Source organism: Neolamprologus brichardi, chromosome 10 (assembly GCF_056152115.1).
Source record: "Neolamprologus brichardi isolate AB-2024 chromosome 10, ASM5615211v1, whole genome shotgun sequence".
In the NCBI taxonomy this organism is placed as follows: Eukaryota; Metazoa; Chordata; class Actinopteri; order Cichliformes; family Cichlidae; genus Neolamprologus; species Neolamprologus brichardi.
In genome coordinates this window covers 15,811,784-15,837,237 of record NC_142113.1, presented here as the reverse complement: position 1 = coordinate 15,837,237, position 25,454 = coordinate 15,811,784, and the positions used below count along the sequence as shown (strand labels likewise).

The 25,454-nt window shown below is 39.6% G+C and overlaps 2 protein-coding genes across 4 annotated transcripts in view; one reads left to right on the top strand and one right to left on the bottom strand.

Annotated features, from left to right (window-relative positions):
- Window positions 1–13,916, bottom strand: part of nrg2a (neuregulin 2a) — a 77,787-nt gene extending 63,871 nt beyond the window's left edge. For all 3 annotated transcript variants that reach the window (XM_006799992.3, XM_006799991.3, XM_087847284.1), the window contains exon 1: window positions 12,659–13,916. In XM_006799992.3, the coding sequence (XP_006800055.1) occupies window positions 12,659–13,067 (409 nt within the window). In that variant the 5' untranslated portion in view covers window positions 13,068–13,916. The remainder of the gene's footprint in view (window positions 1–12,658) is intronic.
- A 1,623-nt stretch (window positions 13,917–15,539) lies between these two features.
- On the top strand, window positions 15,540–24,262 carry puraa (purine-rich element binding protein Aa). Its single transcript, XM_006799990.2, has 2 exons — window positions 15,540–15,712; window positions 19,766–24,262. Exon 2 carries the CDS (start codon window positions 19,834–19,836, stop codon window positions 20,689–20,691), a length of 858 nt encoding a protein of 285 aa, XP_006800053.1. The 5' UTR covers window positions 15,540–15,712; window positions 19,766–19,833; the 3' UTR covers window positions 20,692–24,262.
- The last annotated feature ends 1,192 nt before the right edge of the window (window positions 24,263–25,454 follow it).

Genomic DNA, 25,454 nt, shown 5'->3' with positions numbered 1-25,454 from the left:
CTCTAACTGCTAAAAAGTCCACTTGCAGGGTGTAAACTGTAGTTACAGAGGCCAAAGTCTAAGAACTACAATATTTCCAACGTTTGTGTTAGACTAATGTTCTCTTTAGTGCCAGATGTTCTTTGATTTCTTCTTTTATTTATCTAAAATGTCCCTAGCAAGTGTTCTATACACATTTTGTTACTAAACTGCTGGCCAGCAATTTTAGGTATTCAGCACAAATAACTGAATTTATAAAACTGGTAAAATATGATAACACCTAAAGCCGTTTACAGTTTCCCTATGCTTATAAAAGTTCCCCTCTTATACCATCTCTCAAGGTAGTCCAAAGAATAAGCCACAGGCCGTTTTATAAATATTGACCAACTTAATTTTTTCTAATGCATATTCTTAATTTACACTTAAAAGATGCTGCAAAGGAATCACAAACAAATACCAACCTACAAACTTTTAACTTGTCAGGTTTATTACTGACGATGTAGTCAGTAGATATATATATTTTTTAAATGCAGATCCTTTTATGTGGCTCTAGGAGGTTGAGGGCATCTGTTTATGAATGAACTGACACATCCCAACAATATAAAAAAACGTTTCGAGCAGATTTTCATTGTGTTGTCGTCGTTTAAAGAAACTAAGCACATCTTCCCAGTTCCAAAACACACACACAGAGAAAAGACACATACAGTGAAACAGGACACATGAGGAGAAACTGTAAATGAAAGTAAGGACTGAAAGTCACACAAATATACAATAAAAATAATATATTATTCCTGTGATAGACTGTGAAGAGAGAGAAGAGAATGGCTGTCTGGATGCTCAAAGAATGCTGTTCAAATCGTGCTATGTGCATTATTAGCAAAATTATTTTACAAGGTTGGATGATTAGTCTACACTGCATTATTTTCAGCTAAGAAACTGCTCAGCATCTGGTACTGAAGAGATCCATGGCTTTTATTCCATTTGTTTCTCTGGCGGGGTGGGATACGCATTCTCAATAAATGCCAAAGACAGTAATAATTAATCTGTTTATGACGCCATCACTTAAGGTGATTAAACAGAAATGGGAAGCTTTAACAAAAGGTTTAGTGAGAGAACAGTGAGGTTGAGATACACTGCTTAACCTTTGCTAAAATTTTTAGCTGTAGGCCCAGCTTTTAGTCTAATAAATACTGCACTGAACACTGTGACTATTTAGTGGACATAGTCAAATATTGTGATCTACACTACCACTGCACTACTACAGTACTTGTGACTTTGGGCCCCTGAAGCTTCAGCTGTATTGTACAATAGGAAACAAGAAAGTAGTGACTGAAAATCACAGAAAAACACAGTAAACACTACCATACAAAAATATAATAGGAATCATATATTAGCCCTGCGTCAGGGTGCCTTGAACTGACCCTGAATCGGATAAGCGGTTGTAAAGAGGGATGGATTGAGGATTGTTTGATTCCCTGTTTGGGTGGAAGGAGTCTCCATAAATGCCACAGACAATAATATTTAATCTGTTAATGACGCCATTGCTTAAGGTGATTAAATGGAAATGGGAAGCTTTAAGGAAGGATTTACAATAGTGAGGTCAAGATGACGTGCTTACTTTTTGAACCTGAATGAACAAAAAAAGGGTGGGGGCTTGGTGACTCACATTCCTCATTTAAAGGTGACCTTGGCCCTTTGGAAAATTCCAAAACCGCCTTTGCAAAAACAAAAACAAAACAAAACTGGAGGTGATCTTTGATGGCAGCGTCATTTAATAAAGAAATAAATTCTGTTGTTAAAACCAATTTCTTCCAGATGAGAGCCCTCGCAAAGATTAAGAATGTTCTCTCATCTGCTGACTTTGAGAAAGTAATTCATGTCTTCATTTCATTCGGGCTTGATTATTGCAACAGCTTTTATTTCGTAATCAGCCAGGCTCTGCTTTGTTGTCTACAACGAATGCAGCAGCTCGACTGCTGTCAGGCACACGGTTACAGAATTGATTTTAAGATTTTATTGGTTGTTTTTTTTAAATAAATGGTTTTAAACGGATTAGAATCCTTTTACATTTTTTAACTTTTAACTTTGCACATTCCTGATACGTCTTTAAAGTCAACTAATCAGATGCTTCTGGTAGTTTTGAGAAGCAGATTAAAACACCTAAGTGTGACTGAGTTATTGTTTGTCTTCCCAGCTCGGTTATACTGCTTTTAGTTGTACAGCACTTCGGTTATCCCTTGTCGTTTTTAAATGTGTTAAAGAATAAATAGATTTGACTTCTATAAATGTTGGCAGTGGTTGAGGGGCTGTAAGCTAATCTAAAAGCCCAGCTCGGTCCACTACAAAGTCACAGTCCAGCACTACACTGTAGTGTCTGAGACGTCAAGGCCCATGAGATTCCGCTGTAGCGTAAAACAGGTAAAGAGAAGGAAATGGGGCATATTAGTGGAAGGTTCTTCGTATCAAAAAGCAATGCATCAGGTGCCGGAGGCTTCCATGCCATGTTACAATGCCTCACTGATAAAGTATAATTAAAGGTTCAACCATCCTTTAAAATGTCCTTTGGTGCTGACACTGTACATTAAATCCAGTGCTAGTGTTTTACAGGGAGGTTTATAAAAAATAATAGTGTCTTCCAGGCTGAATGAGCTGTTTAACTGAATAGCTGATAACATGGACGTGGATGTTTTCCTCTGAGGTATGCCATGAGATCTAATAAAGTTGAAGAATAAATTAAGTATTTAGACTGAACCTGGATCATTTTATCAGAACACACAAATCTGGGTTATGTGGAGGCAAGGGTGACCTTTTTATTCTCCTTTTGATATTCTGATATATTCTGATTTTTATTATTATTATTTTTAAATATTATTTTTATCTTTTTGTCTTCCTTCGGATCTTCCTGACAACAGCCAGCGGGCAAAATTGGGGCGATAGGGTTTGGGGTTATGTAAGATTCTTGTGTGATAGAGATAGGTTGAGTGAGAGCTGATTTAATGTGCTGGTCCACATTTTCCTGCAACTTCTAACCATATCCTCTTTTTTTGTCCCTGTTGCTTTAGAAGGACCAGTAAACTTTTTTGTACCAATTCATTAGCACAGTTTTAAAACATAATAAAACTGTAACAGAACTGACACTGGATATTTCTGACTGTTAATTACCTAAAACACAGGTGGAAACCCTCCACCTGTCGCAGAAAGTATCAGACAGACTATCCTCGTGTTCTGCTCTAAATAGTTTTGCCATTTCAAACGCAGCCTTCATCCCAGTTTGTGAATTCAAGCAGGCTGGAGATTAATGGAGATTATTGTTTGTGAGATTAGGTTCCAACTGTAAGACTAATCTGCATTCACACCATTAACCAATCCAAATCTGCTTTTCTGTCTGACGGTAGATTTCAGCCAGCTGCAGTGTTGCAGTATAACAGCCAAAACACAAAGATTTGTGGCTTTACAGTTAAGGTAACTGCTCTGGATAAAACATGACTGTTTCTCTAATTATACACAGAAAATATTGACCTGTTTATCAGAGACTTGCGATGCAGTGTTTGATAAAAGCTGGTGAAAAGGTGCAGTTTACCTGCAGCAGTAGGTGCATGCACACTAAAAAGCATAAGGTATTGATCTAATAACAAAAAACCCTTTTCCATAAAATTACAAATACATGAATACAAATAAAAGCAGACACAGCTATTAAATTACTGCAATTTTTTAAATCCACATTTTGGCCAATGATATCACATGCATATTTTCCTTAATCATGTTTAAGCGAGAAACTGAACAAGCAGGCAGTCTATCGTGTTTGTCTACTATCATATCTAACAATATGGCATTGTGCAGGCTGTTATTTCCCCAGTCTCGTGATCCTACAAAATACTTTTAAACTCTCACTTAAGCAGTTTGCACTTATGGAAGCAAATAATAAACCAGATACATAATTGAAAGCTTTAAACTGCATGGCATTGCAGACTTGTTTTCATATTTCTTATCCAACTGAACTTAGAGTAAGCCCATTATTCTCCATGAGCCCAGACATAATTCTGTATTACATGGAAATTCATAATCGTCCAAAGCATTGCTTTAGTGTGTGTGTGAAATCAAAAGCTTATGTTAACAGACATTTAAACTATAGCAAGTCTCTCTGACGCTGGATATGTTAAACTGCACATAAGTAAACTGTCAGCATTTTGTGGATCGGGAAGAATTAGGAAGTGATAACTCCATTTTGTGCTTTGTCCAGAGCTTTCCTTGCATCACAAATGGTGCTTAACCTTAATAACCTTAATACTGTTTGAAATCCGTTAGGTACGTGACATTCTCTAGCATTTGTTGTCTAACCAGCAAGAACCATTAAGCAAGCTGAAAACCTGAATCTTATTTCTCAAGTACCTGCTACCAATCGGTGCCCATTCTAAATTACTGATATAAATATAATTTGTAAATCAATGATACACCTAACTCAACCAGTGTTGTGTCTGCACATAACAGACGGCTTAGCAAAGAACCATTTTCATTTCTTTACATAAATCTGTGAAAAATGCTCCAGTTGATATACTTATACAAACGCAAGCTAGTATTTTTTCCCACTAACAAGGTAATTTTCAAAGATCTATTAGTTGAAAACTTGGTATGGTATGCAGTGTGTCCTTAAACAAATTTGAGGAACCTGGACAAGTAGAGGACAATAAAAAGTGGCAGGTCTACAAACTAACCTTTCAGAATATTTCAATACTCTTTACTGGAGCCTCATCATTGGTCTCAGTGGAGGAGCGTTGTCAAGAAGCTATTCTTAAGGATGGGAAAACAAGGAGAAAAGACTAAAGTATGCCAAATTACACAAGAACTTGACCGAAAATCCATCAACGTGTACAGAGGAAGACTGGAGAGAGGTACAACAGTGAGTGTCTACAGCTGTAAAACACTGTGGTGGAGGCCCTGTTTGGTTTGGGACTGCGCTTCAGCCTGTGGTGTTGGAGAGCTTGCCAAAAAACAGAAAAGTATCATCAGATCCACCACACAATATGGAAATATTCAATACGGAAAGCATCTAATTGGCAATAGCTTCAATTTTAGCATGACAAACACCCCAAACACGCTGTCAGTGCATTAAAAGCATACCTGCATAGAAAACCCCACAGAAGAACACTATCAGTCATTGATTGGCCTCCTTCGAACCAGAAGCTCAACATTATTGAATAAGTGTGGGATCATCTTGAGAGAGCAGAACAAGAAGCAACCAGCATCCAAAGAAAAACTCTGAATATCCTTAAAGAAGCCTGGAGAACTAATCCTGAATAACCCTTAAAGAGAGTACAAGAAAGTTTGCCTAAGAGAGTTCATGCTGTGTTGAAGAATAAAGCTGGCCATAACAAATATTGACTTTCAAGCACCTTATAAATGTAGATACTCTGTTTTTGCCTTATGTACTGTATTTCCATGCGTGTTTGCACATATTTCAGAAAATCGTGGCACACATTTCCCATTTTCCCAGCAAAATATAAAGAAATGATAAGTGGCTCAAGACTTCTGCACAGTATTGTACAGTAAGCGTATTAATGTTCTAAATCATGGAAGGCAAGGAGTAACACAGTACATTTACATAATAACAGAAAGTTATTAGGTGATAGTAACTAAAGTTAATATGTTCCATCTTCATCCACTGTGATTTTGAGTATTTCAAATGACATTGCATATCTGGTGAATGCCACAACTAGAGCAGAAAGGAAATTGACATTCCTCACTGGTGAGATAATTGTGTAACTTTCACAAACATGCATCAGCGTTAACAGTGTTGAGAAGGTTACTTTTAAAATGTATTCCATTACAGAATACAGAATACATGCCCCAAAATGTATTCTGTAACGTATTCCGTTACGTTACTCAATGAGAGTAACGTATTCTGAATACTTTGGATTACTTAATATATTATCATGCTGTTTACAACTACGTGAATGTACTATTGCTGTGATTTATTACTGTTACTGAAGGTCTGCGACTCCGAACTGTAGTAAAGGGACCTCTGGCTAATACGGTGGGTTCTGCCTCGGGCTCGTAGCCAAAAACTAGCTTTACTTTGTTGTCTGGGTCAACTTTGCTTGCGAGAGACAGAGAGAGGCGTTGAAAGGCTGCTGCAACAGAACTTATTGTTTTTAGAGGAAAACACGAACACGGTGTACAGTCGAGTCTTAATAGCTTACTTACAACTGGGCTCGTCAGGCTCTCTTCTTGGCTGCAGTGGTTATTATTATATTTACAGGCTTCCAGCTCCCGTTTTTGCTCATGACAGCTCGTACTTTTCCTTTTTCTCCCTCCCTCGCTCACAGACACATAACAGGTATGGCAGTCCATTCTCCCTGCAGCACGGACTACACTGCCTATGATGCTACATTCTTTAGAGCTATACCTGTAGCATTCTGCCTATTAGCTTAGCACAACAACAACAAAAAGGCCTCTCTCACCCAGGAAACACGCAGAGAGAGAGAGAGAACGTCACCCTGTAACCATGGCAACAACAGAACGTAGCTGTCAAACAAAACCCAAACAGGCCTGACCCGTCACAATATGAAACAGGGAAGTACCGCCATGTAATCCATTTATTTCAACAAAGTAACTGTATTCTAAATACCACCTTTTTAAACGGTAACTGTAACAGAATACAGTTACTCATATTTTGTATTTTAAATACGTAACGGCGGTACATGTATTCCGTTACTCCCCAACACTGAGCGTTAAGAGCTTCACACTGTTTTAAACAATAAATGGATCAACTAACACTGTAGTTAAAGTACTGGCTTACTCAGTAACAGTAATAACCAAATATGTGCCTCACCTCCAAAAAAGGAATGAATTCTGCTCTAAATCATAATCTTTTTCTAACTCTTATTTCTGTTATGACTGTTCTTTCTTTTTTTCATACCGTGGCTCTATAGAGCTCATTACGTAACGCACAAGGGCAACAATTACAAAACACCAGCTGAGAAGAATCTGATTTGAAATTTTAGGAGTTTAGAGGAAAGGCTCGAAGCACACCGCTTGCTCACTTGCAATAGCTCTGCTGTACAAACAGGTACAACCATGACCCAAATCAGAAAACCTCAACTGTGCCATGACAGCTGCTCTGTTACTGGGGCAGTGTGACTTATGGAGACGCAAAAGATAGATATCCTAAATGCTTACCCTGTCACAATAATAGCTTTTAAAAATCTGTCTCTAGAAACGTGGAGCACAAGTCTGAGTGATTGTGAGAAAGTACCTAATGGACAAGAAAATGGGCACCCAATTACTGAAAATGGTCATTTCTTTTTTTTTTCACAGATCTTATGACTATACATCAAGCAATCTTGTCACTGTAAAATAGCCAAGATGAGATTGAATGGGGCAGAAATTCTTCATAAATGACCACCATGTGAACATAGAAAACAATCGTCACACAATCGCATAATATAAAGTGTAATCTCAGTCACGTTCAGTTGGAAGGCCACAACACTGACCATCGAAAAACGCTTCAGTCATTGTGACCTAAACAAGCACACATCCTTTGCATGGCAATAATTTTTGCTGGTGAAATACAGTAAATGAGCACCTTTGTCACAACTGTTTGCTAAATGGCCCCTGAGAGTGTCATTGGGGTGTAATGACCGACCTGTGGATGCATGCTGATTAATGCTGCCACAAGACTAAATTGTGGGGTAGAAGCAGAGCCCAGTAGCCATCAGCAGCTGTCATTCTTGTTCTATGTCTGGCTCTTCTAAGGACCTCTTCCAATTCACAGAAAGATATAGCTTGCAGGCAAAATTCTGCCTGTCTACCACTTCAATGCAGCAGCTGTGACCTGCATACAGTTGGACTTTGCAGTGACAGATTAGTAACAGGGTGTGCATTCACTGCAACAGGTTTACATTGATCAAGCTCAAAAAAACTAAATGGCCAGAATGAGCACTATAAAAATACACACAAGTGACAGTGATTTGCATGTTTGATGCATTTTGCAGTACAATGTACAGCTTTTAAAATGAGAGCTTTTTGTCATAGACATTGCACTGATTTGTACTTCATTTTACTCATACAGTGCTCCCACCAGCCTGAATACACCCACACACATGCACATGCAAAATACAGCTATGTAGGTCTCCTCAATGAGGACACACCTACCACATTTGTTTCAGTCTGCACACTTTTGATTTAGGCTAAAATAAATAAATAAATACATAAAATAATGAAACAGTCCTGAGATGTGATCTCTGAAAAAGGTTCTGAATAGACAAATGGATGACAATGTGAGTGTGTGTGTGTGTGTGTGTGTGTGTGTGTGTATGTGTGTGTGTAGAGCAGTCTGCCTCCTACTTCAGTACTTGTGCGCCAAGCCAACTGACATATGTTCAACAAGCTTAAAGAGAGATGTAAACACAAATTGTGTACTGAGGAGTAGGTCACTGGGCCTTATGATGCACTAATACTGACTATGGTCCACTGTGTAGATTTCCTTATTCTGGAATACCAGTATATCTGACATGCTTGTGCCTGCTTTGTATAATAAGCGAACTTCCTTTTTAAAAGTGATAGCATCAACAGTGACCTGTTGCAGAGCAGCACTAAACTCCAAGGAAATACTGGCTGTCTCACTTGAGTGAGATGTTTATATGTCTGCTAGATGACTGTATAACTTTTTTTTTTATATACAATAATGTCACAGATAATGCTACTGATTCAGCCAGACATGGACAACCAGTGCGAGGGCAGCATTTTCATAGCTAACATGAACCTGTGTTTGTGCATGCTTTCTGTAACCTGTAGCATAAGAAGTGTAATTGTTGTTGATTTCATCTCTGCTCTGACAGAAACCCAGAGCACCCAGCTGACTGAGTCCTGCAGCCAAAGTGCAGGTGTTAACAGGGAGTTACAGTGGGATTTCGCAGGTGAGGAAACGGGTGTAGCAGTGCAACGTGGGCATAAGAACCACTTTGAAATAAGAAATTATATTTTGCATTGTGAGATCCAGTAAAATTTTCCTTTGTTGTATAGGCTTCGGTCTGGTGCTGCTGCGAGAGTCCCTGCTCTTTGTGGATTTTTGCCACTTAACTTTCAACAAGATAGACGCAGATGTTGTATGACCTATCATCCCTGATCTGAAACCACTAGATGATATAAAGTTAAGATAAAAGGTAAATTCCACTGAGTGAAGCTTATCGGCATCATCAGCTTACTTTTGAATTAAGATCTGCAACCCTTGATGTAAACTTACATTGACCATAAATACCACAATCTGCTCTGCACCTGTCCAACATTGCACATGACTGTAGACTTCACCACAGTACTGCCAGCTAACCAGCCTGTATCAAACTGTACTGTACACCTTTGCAAGATGTTTCACAATATGAAAAAACACAACTACAGCATGTCATGCATGTCTGATTAAAATCTCCAAAGTTAAGGCATTACAAGTAAACTTTAAATTTCCAGTTTATCAAATACCTGCTCAGCAAATAACCTTAACTAAAATTATTTTTCATCTTCCTCCTTTGCCTAACACATTTCTCTATTGTAAATATGCAGCACATGTATATTTAGCTAGCATGACACACTGCAATATAAACTGCATATAAACAGTTTGTGTGATCATATTTGTTGAATTTATTAAGCTTGTTTCCACTTATTTTTAAGTGGGAAATAATTTCAAAACGTACACAAGCTTGTTTTGCCACTGAAAAAAAAATGACATCCATTAATCCATTAATCCAAAACTTCAAGTTAAATATCTCAGAATTTGGGGTTTCTTGAGATATAATAACTTTAGATTTCAAGATAATAACCTGAAGTTCTGATTTATCGATGGCAAAGAAATTTGCCTTTTTTGGTTTGGTTTTATTTTAATGTTGTTATTTTTATTTGGTGGTACAGTGGTTAGCGTTGTTACCTCACAACAAGACTTTCTGCATGGAGTTTCCATGTTCTCCTTATGTTTCCCATTCCTCTGGCTTCCTCCCACAGTCCAAAGACATGTTAGTGGGGTTATGTTAATTGGCATTTCTAAATTGCCCATAGGTCTGAATGTGAGTGTGAATGGTTGTCTGTGTCAATGTGTTGGCCCTGTGATAGACTGGCGATCTGTCCAGCGTGTACCCTGCCTCTCGTCCTACAACAGCTGTCACTGGCAACCCTAAAATTGGATAAGCAGAAGAGAATGGATGAATTGAAGGAAGCATTTTTTCAGTGGCAGAAACAAGATTCTATACATTTAAAATTACTGCCCACCAAAAAATAATGTTTATGACCAAAAGTATAAACAACATTTATGCTCACTCCTCTTTTGAAGAGGAGTGAGCTAGATGCTAAATTTCCACCACAGCAGCTTCATTTACATCTGCACCATTAACACTCGGTAGGGATGAGACAGACAAGGGGATGTGACACGAAATCCCACAATGAGGTTGTGGGATATCATGCCATTATTTTCTTATTACTCGATCCTTTTGGCTATAAGCAAGTACAAGTAGGAAAAAAAACATACTCAATAGTAATATGTATTATTCTGCCTATCAGATTTACTCTTTTACTAAAGGTGCTCCAGCCCACTTTAACCCCTGTGTTAACTGCTGTAGGTAGCCTGAGTTTAAGGCAGCTCATAGGAAGTGGAAGTCACACAACCGCATAATTTTGAGAGTTGCACAGTATATATGTTTAACACACTAGACAGCATCTGTATGGTGCCAAAAAAGGGATTAAAGGCAAGTTGGGGGGGGGGGGGGGGGGGGGGTGCTAAGAAGACCTCGAATCAGTCTCTGGGCCTAGACAAGATTTGTTAAGCCAAAACAAATATGAGCAAACATTAAGAGATAGTTAAATGACAAAAAAGTCACCATAAAGTTGGTGATCTTTGGTTAGTGCTGAACAAAGAAAGGAACTGAAAGTGTCACGAGGATATTGTTACTGTTTGCATGACAAGCCATAAATGGGGAGGAGAGGGGGGTCAGAAAAGAAACTCTGGGGAGATCTGTTAATAGGAAGTCCATCATCTTTAATATCCATGTATAACCACATACTTTGATGGGTTCTTTAAAATAAATAAAAGGCCCGGGAACTGGGTGTGGTAACTCAAAGTGACACAATAGGTGGCTGTGCCAGTTTGATCACATCACTGACAAGCTTTGATAAGTGCCAGAAAAATTGACAAGGGCTGTTTGGGCTGTTCAGGGAATCCAAAAGGGAATAGGGTCCATTTTCTGTTACCTCTCTAACAAGATGATGAGTTTAAAAGCCACAGTGAGAGTGGCACAATCAAGAGGAGAGGGGAGAATTTGTGTCTCATGAGTACAGACTAAGTGGATTTAAGACAGCAGCAGTACAGGACACACATCACATTTTAGGCCGCAGTGCTTCAATGGAAGTGCAAATGTGTGTCCTAAACATTGTGGAAGAAGTGTGGAAGACAGGCAAGCAAGATTTTACAGCTGAGTAGCAAACACCATAGCCTAGACACAATGAAGGAACTATGCGGCCTTTAAGTTCACGTTACAGACACTTGCACTACTTTCTAATTAAAGTAGTAGGGGCTCATTTTAGCCTAGTAAAGGGCACTGAAAACAGCATTGCTTATGCAAATCAAGTGAAAAAGCAAAAATCTGTGTCCATCTACATATGTACAATAATTCAGGATATGAGTGCAGCCTGTTGCACCACAGTTTCCTTTATTTTTTGTACTCCGTAATTTCCACATCCTCAAGAAAATAATCTAACAAAAGAAGAAAATAGCAAAGTTATTTTCCTTTGAAATATCTGCTGTCAATAAACCTGATTTTCTCAATGGGTCATGATGCCTCACTGCAAACATAATGTCCTGGATATTGTTTTAAAGTTACTCTCTAAAGACAACATCTACAGACCAAAGTTATTTCTTAAACTACCAACAAGAAAAGGAAAATGCTTGAGTGTGACGTGGGAAAGTTGTTAATTCGACATTTTCAATCACAGCATCACGTTTCAGGATTCAGCTACAGCACAGTGCTAGCCCTTAGCATGTGAGCAGGTCTGTCTGCAAACAGACAGACCTGCTCTGCTGCTGCTACGACAAAGTGTGGCATTAAAGCATTAAAGCAGGGCGGTAGCCTAAATATAGCCTAGGAGCCAATTTGCCTAGGGCAGCGTGATTTTCAACACGTGATACCGGTGATACAGGCCGCTGTCCCTGGTCCTGAAATGTTGCTCGCTCCTTTAAATGTAAGCGTTTGACGTATCATAAAAGAAGCCACGAGGATATTTGGAAAGCTGCAATGATTGTATGACTAACGACAAGTAAAACGTGCACTGCAATGTGTCTGAAATGTCAAAGAATAAAGCAGCTTTCCTGGCTGCAGATAGTAAAGTACACATAAACTGCAATTCCTCACTAGCAACAGTGCGAGGCGCTTGTCTATTGCAGTTCAGGGAGAATGGGAGAGAGAAAGAGAGTTTGATTGATCATGTGGGCTATGGGAGCCTGCGAGAGTTGTCGAAAATTGCTGCATAGACGCCCCTTAGGCACCTATTTGGTACCCAGTGACTCCAAGCCATGCTGTGGCCACAATAACCACAATTCACCAGAGTGCCTGTTACCAAAAGCCCCAAGCCCGGGGCTGTTAACACAACGTTGATTCTTCCGGGTTGGACTTCACCGGTATTCCACATTAGGGCTACATTGACTTACCGCAGTCCTCACACAAGATCCTTCCAACATCCTTTTTTAGGTTCTTTCCACTGGTGTCAAGAGGCGCGAACGATGCCTTAAAAACCAAGGGCTCGTCAGTGGGGTCCATGAAAAAAATGTACTTGTGGTTTTTCTTCACTTTGGTGCACGGAGCCTCAGATCCAAATTCCCCCACGGTGACGAGCTGTTCTCGCTCCAGACCCCCGCTGTTTAGGGGCCAAACATCCAGCACTTTGACATTCACACGGTACGGCTCCGCAGAGACGTTCACAGGCGTAGACTGCACCTTGCCCTCGATCACCACGGCGGATTTGTAAGCCTGGTCCTGCAGGGAATTCAAACTCGGGGAGTAGCAGGCGAATGAGACCCCGATGACCAGCATGGATAAATGTACTGAATCAAGCCTCATGCCGCCTGCTTTGGCTCGGTGGTCGCTGGTCGCGTTGCGGCAGGGCTCTCTCGGCTGCGGGGCGATGGCGATGGAGCTGGGTTGAATGAAGAGACAGCAAGTAGGCTCCAGTAGCACGACAGCGCGGCAGACCTTGCATAAGTGTCCATGCCATCGGGATCCGCTGCTTTTTCGGGTGATTTTCAGTGGGTAAACAGTAGCTCTGGAACCGCGGGATGACGCTGGGTTTCAAATCCAGTCACTGATTTCTACTAATAATAAGGCATCGTAGACATGCTAAGCAAGGAATCGGCGGTTTCACTCTCTCCAGAAGATGCTTCCTACGCTGCCATAGTAGCCTTAACTGCAAGACGACGCCACTCTTATCTTTGCCCAAAAATTGCAGTGGTGGGGTACCGCTATGATGGTTTTCTGTATCATCTGCAGCGGAGAGAAAAGACGCAAAATGCTGCAGTGAACCACAAGTTTGGTAGTCCGCTCGCAAAACAAAAGCCACGTTTCATTCCCCCCACCCCTTCAAAAAAGAAGAAAGAAAAGAAAAGAAAAGAAAAATTTAAAAAAAAAATTAAAATTAAAATAAAACAATTATTTCTGTTCGGCAGCTATAGCGCTAATACGCCGCCTTCCACCGCGGCTCTCTCTCCGCCTCCCCTACGAGCCACAGACGGACAGAAAATAATGCCGATTGCCAAGAGGCTCCGTCAACAGAAAAAAAACGCAGAACTGGAGCTCTGACACGGGCAACCGACGCACCGAAGGGTCGTTCTCCTCACTCCCCAAACCCCGCTACTGTATGCCGATCACTCCATGGTCTTTTATCGGTGGCGACCTCACGTTATAATGAAACAAACGAAATCCAAAATCCATGACTGTCCCTCCTCAAAATCGCATTTCACTGTAGCCAAGGCATCGCTCCAAAAACCGAAACAGGTTCACACGGAAACCCGCTGAGCCCAGAGAAATCATATGGCTGCGATGACTAAGGCTGCGAAAGCATTTCGGAGTCTTCAAGAGACTGTTTTGAATGAGTTTTGCGTCTCATCCCATTAAGTCATGCCCTGCATTCAGGTCACATTCACTGCTCTGCCTCTAAAAAAAAAGAAGAAGAAGAAAAAGAAAGAAAAAGAAGAAGAAGAAAAAAACCGCTGTTGAAGGAAGACCGCATTAAATCTATAGAGCTGCAACACCGGGGTCCAAACCGCAGATGAACTATTTTACTCTACAAGAAGGAAAATTGTTAAAGTATTTTTTTTAAATATATATTTAAACGTGTTAATTCAGGGTAGTTCTGACAGAGCACTTTGACAAACGTCACGTTACATAACTACACAAATTAACATAGGAATACTGATTATCGTCATACCAAATATAACTAAAGTTGAAATTTATAATGGTTTGGTTTTAGCCTGAATGCGGATACATGATGTTAAAGTAACTGCATCACAAAGAGCGACATCTGCTGACCAGAGAGTAGTTGGGAGTCAGTAACATACCCTACACAACTGCTGATGTTCATCAAACAAGCGACCACGCAGGGTGCTAGATTTGAATTTGGCTCAAAATGAAAGGTGCACAAGATTAAGTGAAATAACCTTTAAAAGGTAAAAAGGTCAGGGTATAAATTCTATAATAAATCAATCTAAAACCAGGAAGCCAAAGACTCTCAAAACGATACTGTAACTTAAAACAACACAATGGAGTTACTTGCGTTTTCATTTAAGTGCACCACCTGCCAGCTTGTAACAGACCTGGCTGCTCTCCGTGGTGCTGAAATTTGAATTAGGCCTATAGAGTGTTAATGTCAAACACGCTCACAATAGACAAGACATTACCGTGTGGACTAAAGTCCTCCTGTCAGCACCTATAATTGAGAATGCGATTTTTAAACAGCACTCTGCAGACCAGTGCGGGATAGATGCGATGATGTAGGAATTGGTGGAACAAGCATTTAAGGAGCAATCACATAATATATAATAGTAGTGCTAGATTTCCCCTTTAAGATCAGAGCTACTTTATCAATTCTTGGCTGGGAATTACTATAAATAGATACTTTAGTTTTTCAGTGGCAGCTCAAAGAGCCATGACATAGGACTTTGTCATACGTTTTTGAATATATTTTTGATAGGAAAACCAATAATTAGAGTGATTAAACGTTTCTCCCACTGAAAACGCTACGTCCAGATGAACAGAATCAACTTTTGGAGATCATTCATTCCTTCATTTTGCCACTGGCAAAGTGGAAAACACAAGTTCATAACATTAACGCAAAAACTACGCTCGGATTTCACTTCTTTAGACGCTAACCTGCATTACAGTTCCCAGAAATGTTGCCCAATACCTGTTACAGTCAAAAAGGCAATACTGTAATTCCCCAGTGTCGCCGAGAAGTGGCGCCCTTGAACCGAGTTTCCAACATTTGCGTGTTGACATCATGCAACGTGCAGCGGCGTTGAATTGTGCGTGTGTCGCTCTTCGTGCCACGACTCTCCGTTTCTTGTCCATCTTGTGAAGCAAGCAGGAGCAGTCTGTGTCGCTGTCACGCAGGAGTCCGAGCGCATTCACATGTGTCTTTTGCCTCGTCTCGCCATCTGCGGCAGGCCGTCGAGGTTTTAAGGCGCTGCGCCTGCAGACTGAGCGGGGTAAAGGTAGGTTATGGAGTCTCGCTCGGTGGAATGACGCTTTATTTACAAGTCATTCGGATTGTTGCTGTGCTGTAAGTGTCCTGACGTGCAGCCAAGCATATGACATTGCTTAGGAGAGTTTACAGAAGCATGAATACTTCACTGTACGACCGATCTGTCTGATCTGATACAAAAAACGAAAAATGAAAAAAAAAAAAAATGGAGCTGCATTTGGAGCGATGCCACCGCTTTCCTATGCTGGGATGTAGGGAGAAACTTTGGGAGGTGATCACAGCGGCTGTCTTTTACCAACTGCGACAACACTTTCTGAGGCTGAAAACTGCGTTGGATGCGATCTCGGGATCCGAAAAAGACCTGCATGTATGATCCACGTCCATAATTTAAAATTGTCAGAAAGAAAATAGGCCAAGTACCGACTGATGATGAATTTATGGCTTAACTGATAAGTTATTCATCTGTCTTCATAAATCTGCGTATATAGAGGCGTATATAGTGTTTTAGGTGTAACTTTGTTCAGACAAAGATGAGCTTGCCACAGTAAACGCTTTGATTAGAAAGTCCGATGAAATTCTAAATGAGTGGTTCCATTGCAATCTGAGGCCCAGAGAGGTAAGGCCATTTTAAATCCGACACATTATACACAAACGAGGCCTGTAAGTTTGCAGTGCTGTTCCTTCATTCAGTGCAATAGGAATGACTTACCCATTTCACGTGCATCCACAGCGGTGTTTATTGCGCTCATCTATTTAGAAAAAAATAACAATAAAAAGGAAGGGTACGTCCTTTAAAAAAAAAAAAAGACAGCATAGAGTTGACTTCCCTTCAGCAGAAATACTTAATGAAAAGAATACAAGCTTGTACTCAGAGTTTCCTGGAGAGTGGCAATGAAATAGTGAGAGAGGTTCACTGTGAGCAGGTGCGGACAAACTTAGTTGATTTTTTTTGCATAGAAAACCAACAGGCCAACCTCACGCTGAACATCACAATGATGCACGTTACACGTTTAGACTCTAAAATTGTCATTGGTTTAATCCTCGCGCAGTTGTTAGGTTTTTAATCACAATTTATTCATTTATTTTTTAATCAAAGTGGGAATTACTGGGGAATGAATCACCCTTTGAGGCGCAGAATAGGTCATGTTTGAATGTTTATGTGTATAAAAAATAGAAAAGGTGGATAAAGATTAAGAGAACGTTTAAAAGAAGGAGAAAATTAGTCAAGAGTATTGTTTCCTCTTAAGGCCCACATGCTTCTGTCGCCTCACCTGCAGCTCTGATTTACACTAGTGATGGACAAAGTAGAAGAGCGACCTAAATTCTTTTTCAGGGAATTTTAGAGGGAATAATTTTCTTGAATGCGACTTCTCTCTTAGCATCTTCCGGATATTTCAGCGTCCTCCTGCTTCACATTTTATTATTCAATATTTGTTTAAATAAATTATAATTTTTTAAATATTTGTAACTTTTTAAATGATCCAATATTTTTTTCACATTTTTTTGAAAAACAATAAGCATTTGAAATGATTACTGTAAACATACAGAATGCATACAGCATTTTAAATGTAAAACACTTCAAATTACTGCTTTAATATTTAACGCCTGAGAAATCAAGTAGTATCTATAAGTCAAGATGCATACATGTTTATTTTTATTTTATTTTACTTTATTTTTAAGTTTCTACGTTGAGTTTGTTTGTATGACTGGCTTCAGTCAGGCCTAACAGTCTTGTGGGAAGGTAGAGAAGAAATCTCAACTTTGAGAGGTAAATTAATCACGTATACAATCTCAACGTTTCCATCGATGCAGTTGATATTTTCTATTCTAAATAAAAGTTTGAGGTTCAATGCTCGGTCTTGTTTGTGAAGTGAAGAACGAATAGTGCCTAAAGGATACCCACAGTTAAACATCTTACCATTTTCCCTTATTTGGACTAGGCAGCGACACATAAACGAGTCTGCAAGAATGAGCGGCGGGGGGAAAAATTATATTTTAAATTCTGGGCTTTCTGCAGTGTAATCATATAGACGAGGCCTATACAGCTGTCTCACAGTCCCTGACTGAATACTAAATTTTATTTTCTTTTAATAATACTAACTCTTTGTAGTGCACTTGAATAAAACTCTGGAATCACTATTTAAGCGATTTTTACATTTAAAACCTATTTGCGCTGTTTATCTTTGGTCGTAAAAATGATTTGGAGGCAATCTAAAGTAGTTTGAGGTAAATATGAAAACGGAATTAGAAAAGGCGGAAGAAGGGCAGAAGATTTATGCTAAATTAAAAATACATATACCCTATACAGGCTCATAGATGCCTCGAGTAAAAGGTCTTGGCACTCTTTTTTTTATTTTTTAAATCGTTTTCCAGGTAAATCGGAAGTAAGACTAAAAAAAGGTCCTTCGTATAATTTTTTTTAAAAAAAAAGTCTCGCCAGCATTGATTATTGTATTTTATTTTTTGTGCAGAATTTAAGTTAAGATGGTTTTATTATTTAATTATTTGGGGCTTTATTACTACTTATTTTTATGCTCTAATCGAACCTCAGTAGATCGTCGTGGTCTAGACAGTAATAATCTGTGTAGGCCCAGATGTGCATGCCTTGATCTTTTCTCATTATCAATCCATGCACTGGCTTTACTTGAAATGCGCAAAATAATACCAGAGCAAATGAGCTGGACTATCTTAGCCCAGGTCTGCCCATCATATTTCATATTTGCGCAAGTAAGAAAAAATAAAATGAAAGAAAGAGCTTTGACCCGGAGCAGACAATGCCGCCGCTGAACAGCTGAAGAGAAGGAGGCCCAAGTACTAATGAGGCAGGCCTGCGAGCTGCAGGGCGCTCCGCTGAGACAGCGTTCAGACCTTGCTTGGACACCTGGGTGATACAATTCTATCTTAAGGCGTGAATAAGTGGGTAAGATTACCTTAGAAATAGTCGCCACAAAGTCAGAGTTTAGAAACAGCACCTTTCTTTCATGAACGTAAGCTACAGGAGGGGTTGCCACACTTTCACGCCTTCTGTGTGTGTTAGCCTTGATGTTGGCAGCATGTCCCGTAGGCATACCAAGCACGCTCATTGGATGTTTTCCTACATAAAAAAATGTAACCTTTGTAAAAAAAAAAATTTCACCTTTACAGATTTCAAACTGAGGAATGACTGGTGGTATTAAAACTAGCCTAGTTGTTCCGTCTTTTATCTAAGCAGAGGTAAGTAGCCTCTAGGGTGGGGAAACTTAGCTGAGTTGCTGAAACAATGTTGTGAGACCCACCTCTGCTCATATTATTCCCACACAGTTAACATGGCGGCTCTCTCTCCCTTTCTGACATGATATGGCGTTATAGAACAAAACTGCTCATAAAATAAAACGGGAATCGGAAACTAAAAATTAATATATATATTTTTTATTTGTATTATTAGCTATACATAGCATATATTTTAAACTAAACTTCCTGTAAAATAATTTCTAATTCTAATGCTGATATCAGTGTTTAGTAGCCTAGAAATCCAATACAATGTATAAAAGGTAAGAAGTATTATAAATTATGTAATAATTGACTGTCGCTTAGAGTGAAAACTAATTATTCGTTACAAGCTATTCGTTTTATCAGTCCTGCTATTATTTGTATTGCTGCTAATGCGGTCCTGTTAAATAATATGTATAGACCGATTTTCTTGTGACTTGTAAATCAAGATTATTATTTTTTAATTCTTCAACTCTTTGAGCACAAACTCGTTAGCACATCCCACGTAAACAGATACACTTGTGATGTGAAGTTGGTGATGCATTAGAAGGCTATTTTCTTAGATAAAAACTTGAGGGCAAGCCTGGGTCTTTCCAGGTTGGAAAAGCACCTGGCTTTTCGGGAGCTGTACAGACAAAACGAAACTTATGTGGGCTGGTAGACGCATTTCCTCCAACAACCGTAGGTTTCGCTTTCAATGTTAGTGACAGCTTATGACATTAGTCGTGCGATGTGGCATAAAGGGCATTAAAACACATGGCAATCGCTCTGCGTTAAGCGCCCTTCTCGTTTTATTTTTTATACTCTTGTGTAGATCTCGCGAGAGCTCCGGCTCGCTGTGGCTGTGCAGCAGACAGAGGGAGAAGGCAGGCAGGCAGCATCATGGCGGACAGAGACAGTGGAAGTGAGCAGGGAGGAGCAGCTACGGGCCCAGGCTTCGGTTCCATGCACCTAGCGACAGGAGGGGCGGGCTCGGCCTCCGGGCTCCAGCATGAGACCCAAGAGCTGGCGTCGAAGAGGGTTGACATCCAAAACAAACGTTTCTATTTGGACGTTAAGCAGAACGCGAAAGGCCGCTTCTTAAAGATAGCAGAAGTCGGGGCCGGTGGAAACAAGAGCCGCCTCACTCTCTCCATGTCCGTGGCGGTTGAGTTCCGTGACTACTTGGGGGACTTCATCGAACATTATGCCCAGCTGGGTCCGAGCAACCCGGGGATGGTACAAGACGAGCCCAGGCGAGCCCTCAAAAGCGAGTTCTTGGTCCGAGAAAATCGGAAATACTATATGGATCTGAAAGAGAACCAGCGGGGACGGTTTCTGAGGATTCGACAGACCGTTAACCGGGGGCCCGGTTTGGGATTCACGCAAGGCCAGACGATTGCTCTGCCTGCCCAGGGACTTATTGAGTTTCGTGACGCTTTGGCTAAACTTATTGACGATTATGGTGTAGAGGACGAACCTGCAGAGTTGCCCGAAGGGTCATCGTTGACTGTGGACAACAAACGGTTTTTCTTCGACGTCGGATCCAATAAGTACGGTGTGTTTATGAGGGTAAGCGAGGTGAAGCCAACGTACCGCAACTCAATTACAGTGCCCTACAAAGTGTGGTCCAAATTTGGGAATACTTTCTGTAAATATGCCGAGGAGATGAAGAAGATCCAGGAGAAACAGCGGGAGAAAAGGGCATGCGAGCTGCAGCAACAAGAGGAGATGCAGCAGGACGATGGAGACGAGGATTGATATAGACAGCAAACAAAAAAAAGAAAAAAGAGAGAGAGAGGAAAAACATGCCAGAGTAATGAAAATAACAAGAGAATTATAATTAAAAAGAAAACACTCTACTGTATAATGAAAGAAATCTAAAGATTTAACTGTATTGGTTTAACCAAGGGAGCATCACCCACAATATAAGAAACCTCCACGACCTGACAGTTATGACATGTTGTCACTCATCGCTGGATGTTACCCCACTTAACCACCATTAATACAGTAACAGGCTGCTAAACAAAGTAATAACATTATATTTGAACATTGTTTCCTACTTGACAAACGATATTGAACTGTTTATTTCCCTTATTAACAGAAAACTTTTGTACCAGTTAAAGCTATTGTAAAGAGGAGAGGAAAAAAAAGTGTTTGCAATGTTCAAATTGAATTATTGCCGAGTTCAAAGGAGAGACAAAAAAAAGTTTCCTTCTCATGTGAGTTAAATGACTTCAGCACAAATCAGATGTTTTAATTTTTAAACCAAAATTCCAAAACTTTGTAAAAGGTTGTCACATGTACTTGCCATCCTATTTACCTTTACCTGTGAGTAGAGAGGTGTTTACACATAAATCATATGAGGGCTAGGCCTGCTTCGGAAACTGATAAGATTTCATGCAGTACATATATATATATATTAAAAAAACAAAACAAAGGAACGTGTAGGCATTTTCATGAAATGAAATAAGTGCTCTATTTATTGTGCAATATGCATTGCATATAAGGAACTGGTCATTGGATCTTGACATTTGCCAGAGGCATTCAAAGATATATTAATATTGTAACTTTTGTTTCAGTTGAAATTGTTGCCATGCAGATGGATATATAATAGACTACCTTTGTGTCTCGTTGTTAATGCAATGTGTTCAGTTTAAAGGTACTAAATGTGTATTTGATAGAGGAAATGCAGAGACAACATGTAGCAAATGGCCTGAACTGCAGATTATTTAACAAGGCAAAAGACCCTGAATATACTGTGTTGATTGGCATAGTAAAAACTGGAAGAGCGCAATCGGTTAGTACATATGAAACAAACTTTTTGTGATCTTGTTTAGTCATAAAAGTCAAAATGGTGCCAAGGAGTGCTGTTGCTGCATGTTTATCTGCACTACGATTTCGTTGGTCTCCCAAAATATTGTCTCAAAGACCCTTCCATACGTATCTTTATCTGCCTATGTTGTATGAATCTCAAGTTCGAGGACTGGGGGGGGGGAGATTACCATCCAAAAGGCTCGGTGTAGTTCTAGTGGAAGTTGTTTCAAAGCATGATTGTAAAAGCAGCGACCTTGTGAACAGTAATCGAAATGTCACCATCACACTATGAGGACGGCCACTGAGGCGCTTGCCTGGCTTAGCCGAGGTGAAGACAGCCTGGTTCACCTGTTGGTGAATGTCTGTTATGTCATTGGATGTGCACATTCCTTTCTTGCGTTTTAAGATCTGAGGGTGTGAAGTTCAGTGTGGGGCTACTTTGGATACATTCTCATAGCTCTGCTTTAGATTTGTAAGCCCAAATACCCACCTGGGGTGATGAGATTCTGTTCTGGTCTAATTGTAAATATTTGGGCTGCCACACGGAAAACAACTGGTTCTAATCCAGTTCAGTCGCATCTCATAGATGTGTGATAGCAGTTTTATAAACTCTGTCAGTAAACTCCAGAGAAACTGGCAACAATCAGATACTGTCAGATTTACCTCAGCATTGAATTAAATGATTGCTCCCATGTTTAGATTGACTGGAAACCAGCAAACTAGACTGTCCTTGACCACCTATTTTTGGAGCCTTTGGTATAGCCTAAATGATACCTGATTGGGAGCATCCTCTTCAGCATATAAACAACCTGGTGCCTTACACACTCCGCATGCTTACACGCTGGCCTGGTGCTTTGGATCGCAGTTATGGCTTCTTCTTTTTTTTTTCTTCTTCTACTTCTTTTTTTCAAATCTCCTCTTTCTTCTATTTCTTGTGTCTCAGCCCCCTTGTGTGCTAGCGCACGACTCGTGGTGCTAAAAGTGTTTGTTACAAACTCTTTAGAAAAAAAGGAGCAGAATTCTTAACTTTAACTTTTTTCTGCTACCTTTCAGTCCCCCCCCCCCCCCCCCCTCCCCCAACTTTATTGCCATCCCCATTCCCTAGCCATCCAGGTATCGGCCTACATGTAAACATGGAAGGGGGTGGTCACCTAGATGCAAGATGATGCAGAAGAGATGGCTCTTCACCAGCCATGTGCATTAGCAGGGAGAGCAGGGGCTGATTGGGAACATCAGTAGTGGCCTGAAATGGTATCAGTTGTTATGGGAAAGCCCCACCCCACCCCTTAAAATGCTTGTTTTATGGCTTGGGTTAGTTATGTGTAAGTTGTAAGTTGCTCAATTAATGGGGAGTAGCAAGCATGTCTTGTTTTGTTTTGTGGGGGTTTTTGTTTGTTTGTTTTTTGTTTGTTTTTATGTAGTTTTACCTTTTCAGCATTATTCCACATTATTTGTAATTTTGGAATGTTTTTGCCCACAAAAATATCGTTTTGTTTTTTTTTCTTTCTGTGCAACATTTCATCACTGTGTGCAATATCATATGTGCCAATGGTGGCAATATATGTATATCAATTAAATATATGATTACTATTTGAAAGCATATGGCTGAATTCCATGTTTATTTCTCATGAAGGAATTGTATGCCTTTATTTGCACACAAAGCTCCATCCTGGAGGAAAATATAGTAAACCAAGGTCTTAGCAGCCTGTTGAGTCAAGCAGTTCACGTACTTACTTTAACTTGAAATCGAACATTGTCCCTGCAAGTATGCCCCTCTCAAGGAAAAGGGTAAACTTGGCTAATGGTTTGTTCAAGGTAGACTGTAAACATACAATGGAGTTTTTTTTGTTTCTTTGTTTTGTTTTTTCTTTCGTTTTTTTGTGAAAAGGAAAATTTAAAAAGAAGAAAAAAAATCCCTGGAATCTCCATTTTAGCTTTAAGCTAAGAAAAGGTGCTTCAGTCCAATCCTCATTAAGGTGTATGGTGAACTGTCTTCAGTGGTTGTTGTGTGTAGCACTTTGCTTTCCCAGGTTAATGAAATGCCTGACCAATACTTGTTTAAAAATGATCTCAACAAAGAATGTTGTTCTCTTTTCTGTTACCTCTTTTTATTTAAAAAAATGAGGTTATTTGATTTGCTCATTTGGTTTTTGATGCATTAAATATAATTTATGTACATTTGACAAATTATAAAAAAAGAATAAATTTAATTTACCCATGAGGGTGAAAAAAATCTATATTCAAAATGTATGTGTTTTTCATGTTTCATTTCTTGTTGTGGGATGGGGGTGGGGGAAATCACTGAAAAGTCTGTTCAATTTTTATGTAGTGCTGTCTACAATGTCTGATTATACATTTGCAATGATACTAATTGCTAAAGCTTAATTTTACAGCCTATAAAATGCAAATTTTGCAATGGCGAGTACCTGATGACTCATGTCTTCTTAGAGATTTCTACAATAGTACTGTATGTGTAAAACCAGGCTGTAAAATAAAGCGTTACTTTGTTCTCTGACTATCCCGACTATGCAATTTGTGATCATCTGTATGCAACAATTGCTCTTCTGTGAGTTTTTCTGTTAATCTAAAAACTAAAGAAATTAGTCTTTATTGATCGTGACCCAACAGAACCTGCACATGTTTCAAGTTACATCTTTGTAATGATTGTTTTTCTTTCTTATTTTTTTTTTTCTTTTTTAATACGTTTGGTGTCAGATTTAAGCTAAAAATCGAAGTTTAAAAAAGAGCTTAAAAAGTTGCTTCCAAATGTTTTTAGGATGCGTCTCACTATTCTTGAGTTTATAGCTATTTATAAGTAAAACTGATTCCCTGTAACAAGTTGAAGTCTTGGTTTAATTCTGTTAATAAAATGAAATGACATAGAAAATGTTAATTATCATTATGTAAATTCTGAAAATTGGCCAAGTGATATCAGCAGCACCCTTTGGGTTGCTTCTAGGTCCTAAATCATGGAGCATAGAGGCAGATTTATTTCTGGGCCATCCACACAGAGTACCTTTGTATTGCTTCAACCATTCTCCTCCTATCAGAAGAACCCACATAAGAGTAAATACAGTATAACGAGCTGGGAGGTCAATTCTCTAGACATGCCCAAAGGTATTTCTCCAGGACATATGTATGTTTGTGCTTTGTTGTTAGTTGATAGTCCCAGCCTGCCAGATGAGATGGAGGGTGAAAAAACTGAAGTGGATGTGCTATACCGAGATGGACTCCAGCCCAGATGCCAGCTTACACTCCGACTTTGCTCCTCATCCCAGAATCTACACAGAGAACTGGTCTCTGTCGTCACAGCATGATTATAAAGCATCCAAAGAAGAATAAACCCCATTTAATCAAACAAAAATTCTCTTATTAAACATAAAACACATTGTAATGTGTTCTGATGGTGTTTAGTCTGATCCAAGGTGCCACACTTTAAATCTATGAGAGAACTTACATTTTATTAATTTTGAAGCATGACCATTATCACATGAGCACTTTGCCACCGCTGACTATAACAAATGGCTTGCTACAAAAGCATCCTGCCCCTCGTTACCTTTTAGGTGCAGGTGTCTGCATGCATTGTATATTTACGCTGTTTTGCAGTCGAAATTTATGGAGCCATGCGGTCAGTGTGCATAAGTGCTTATGCACAGTTTTTATTCAGCTTTCGTTTAGTGCTGTAGTTTAAGGTAGTTGAGCACTGG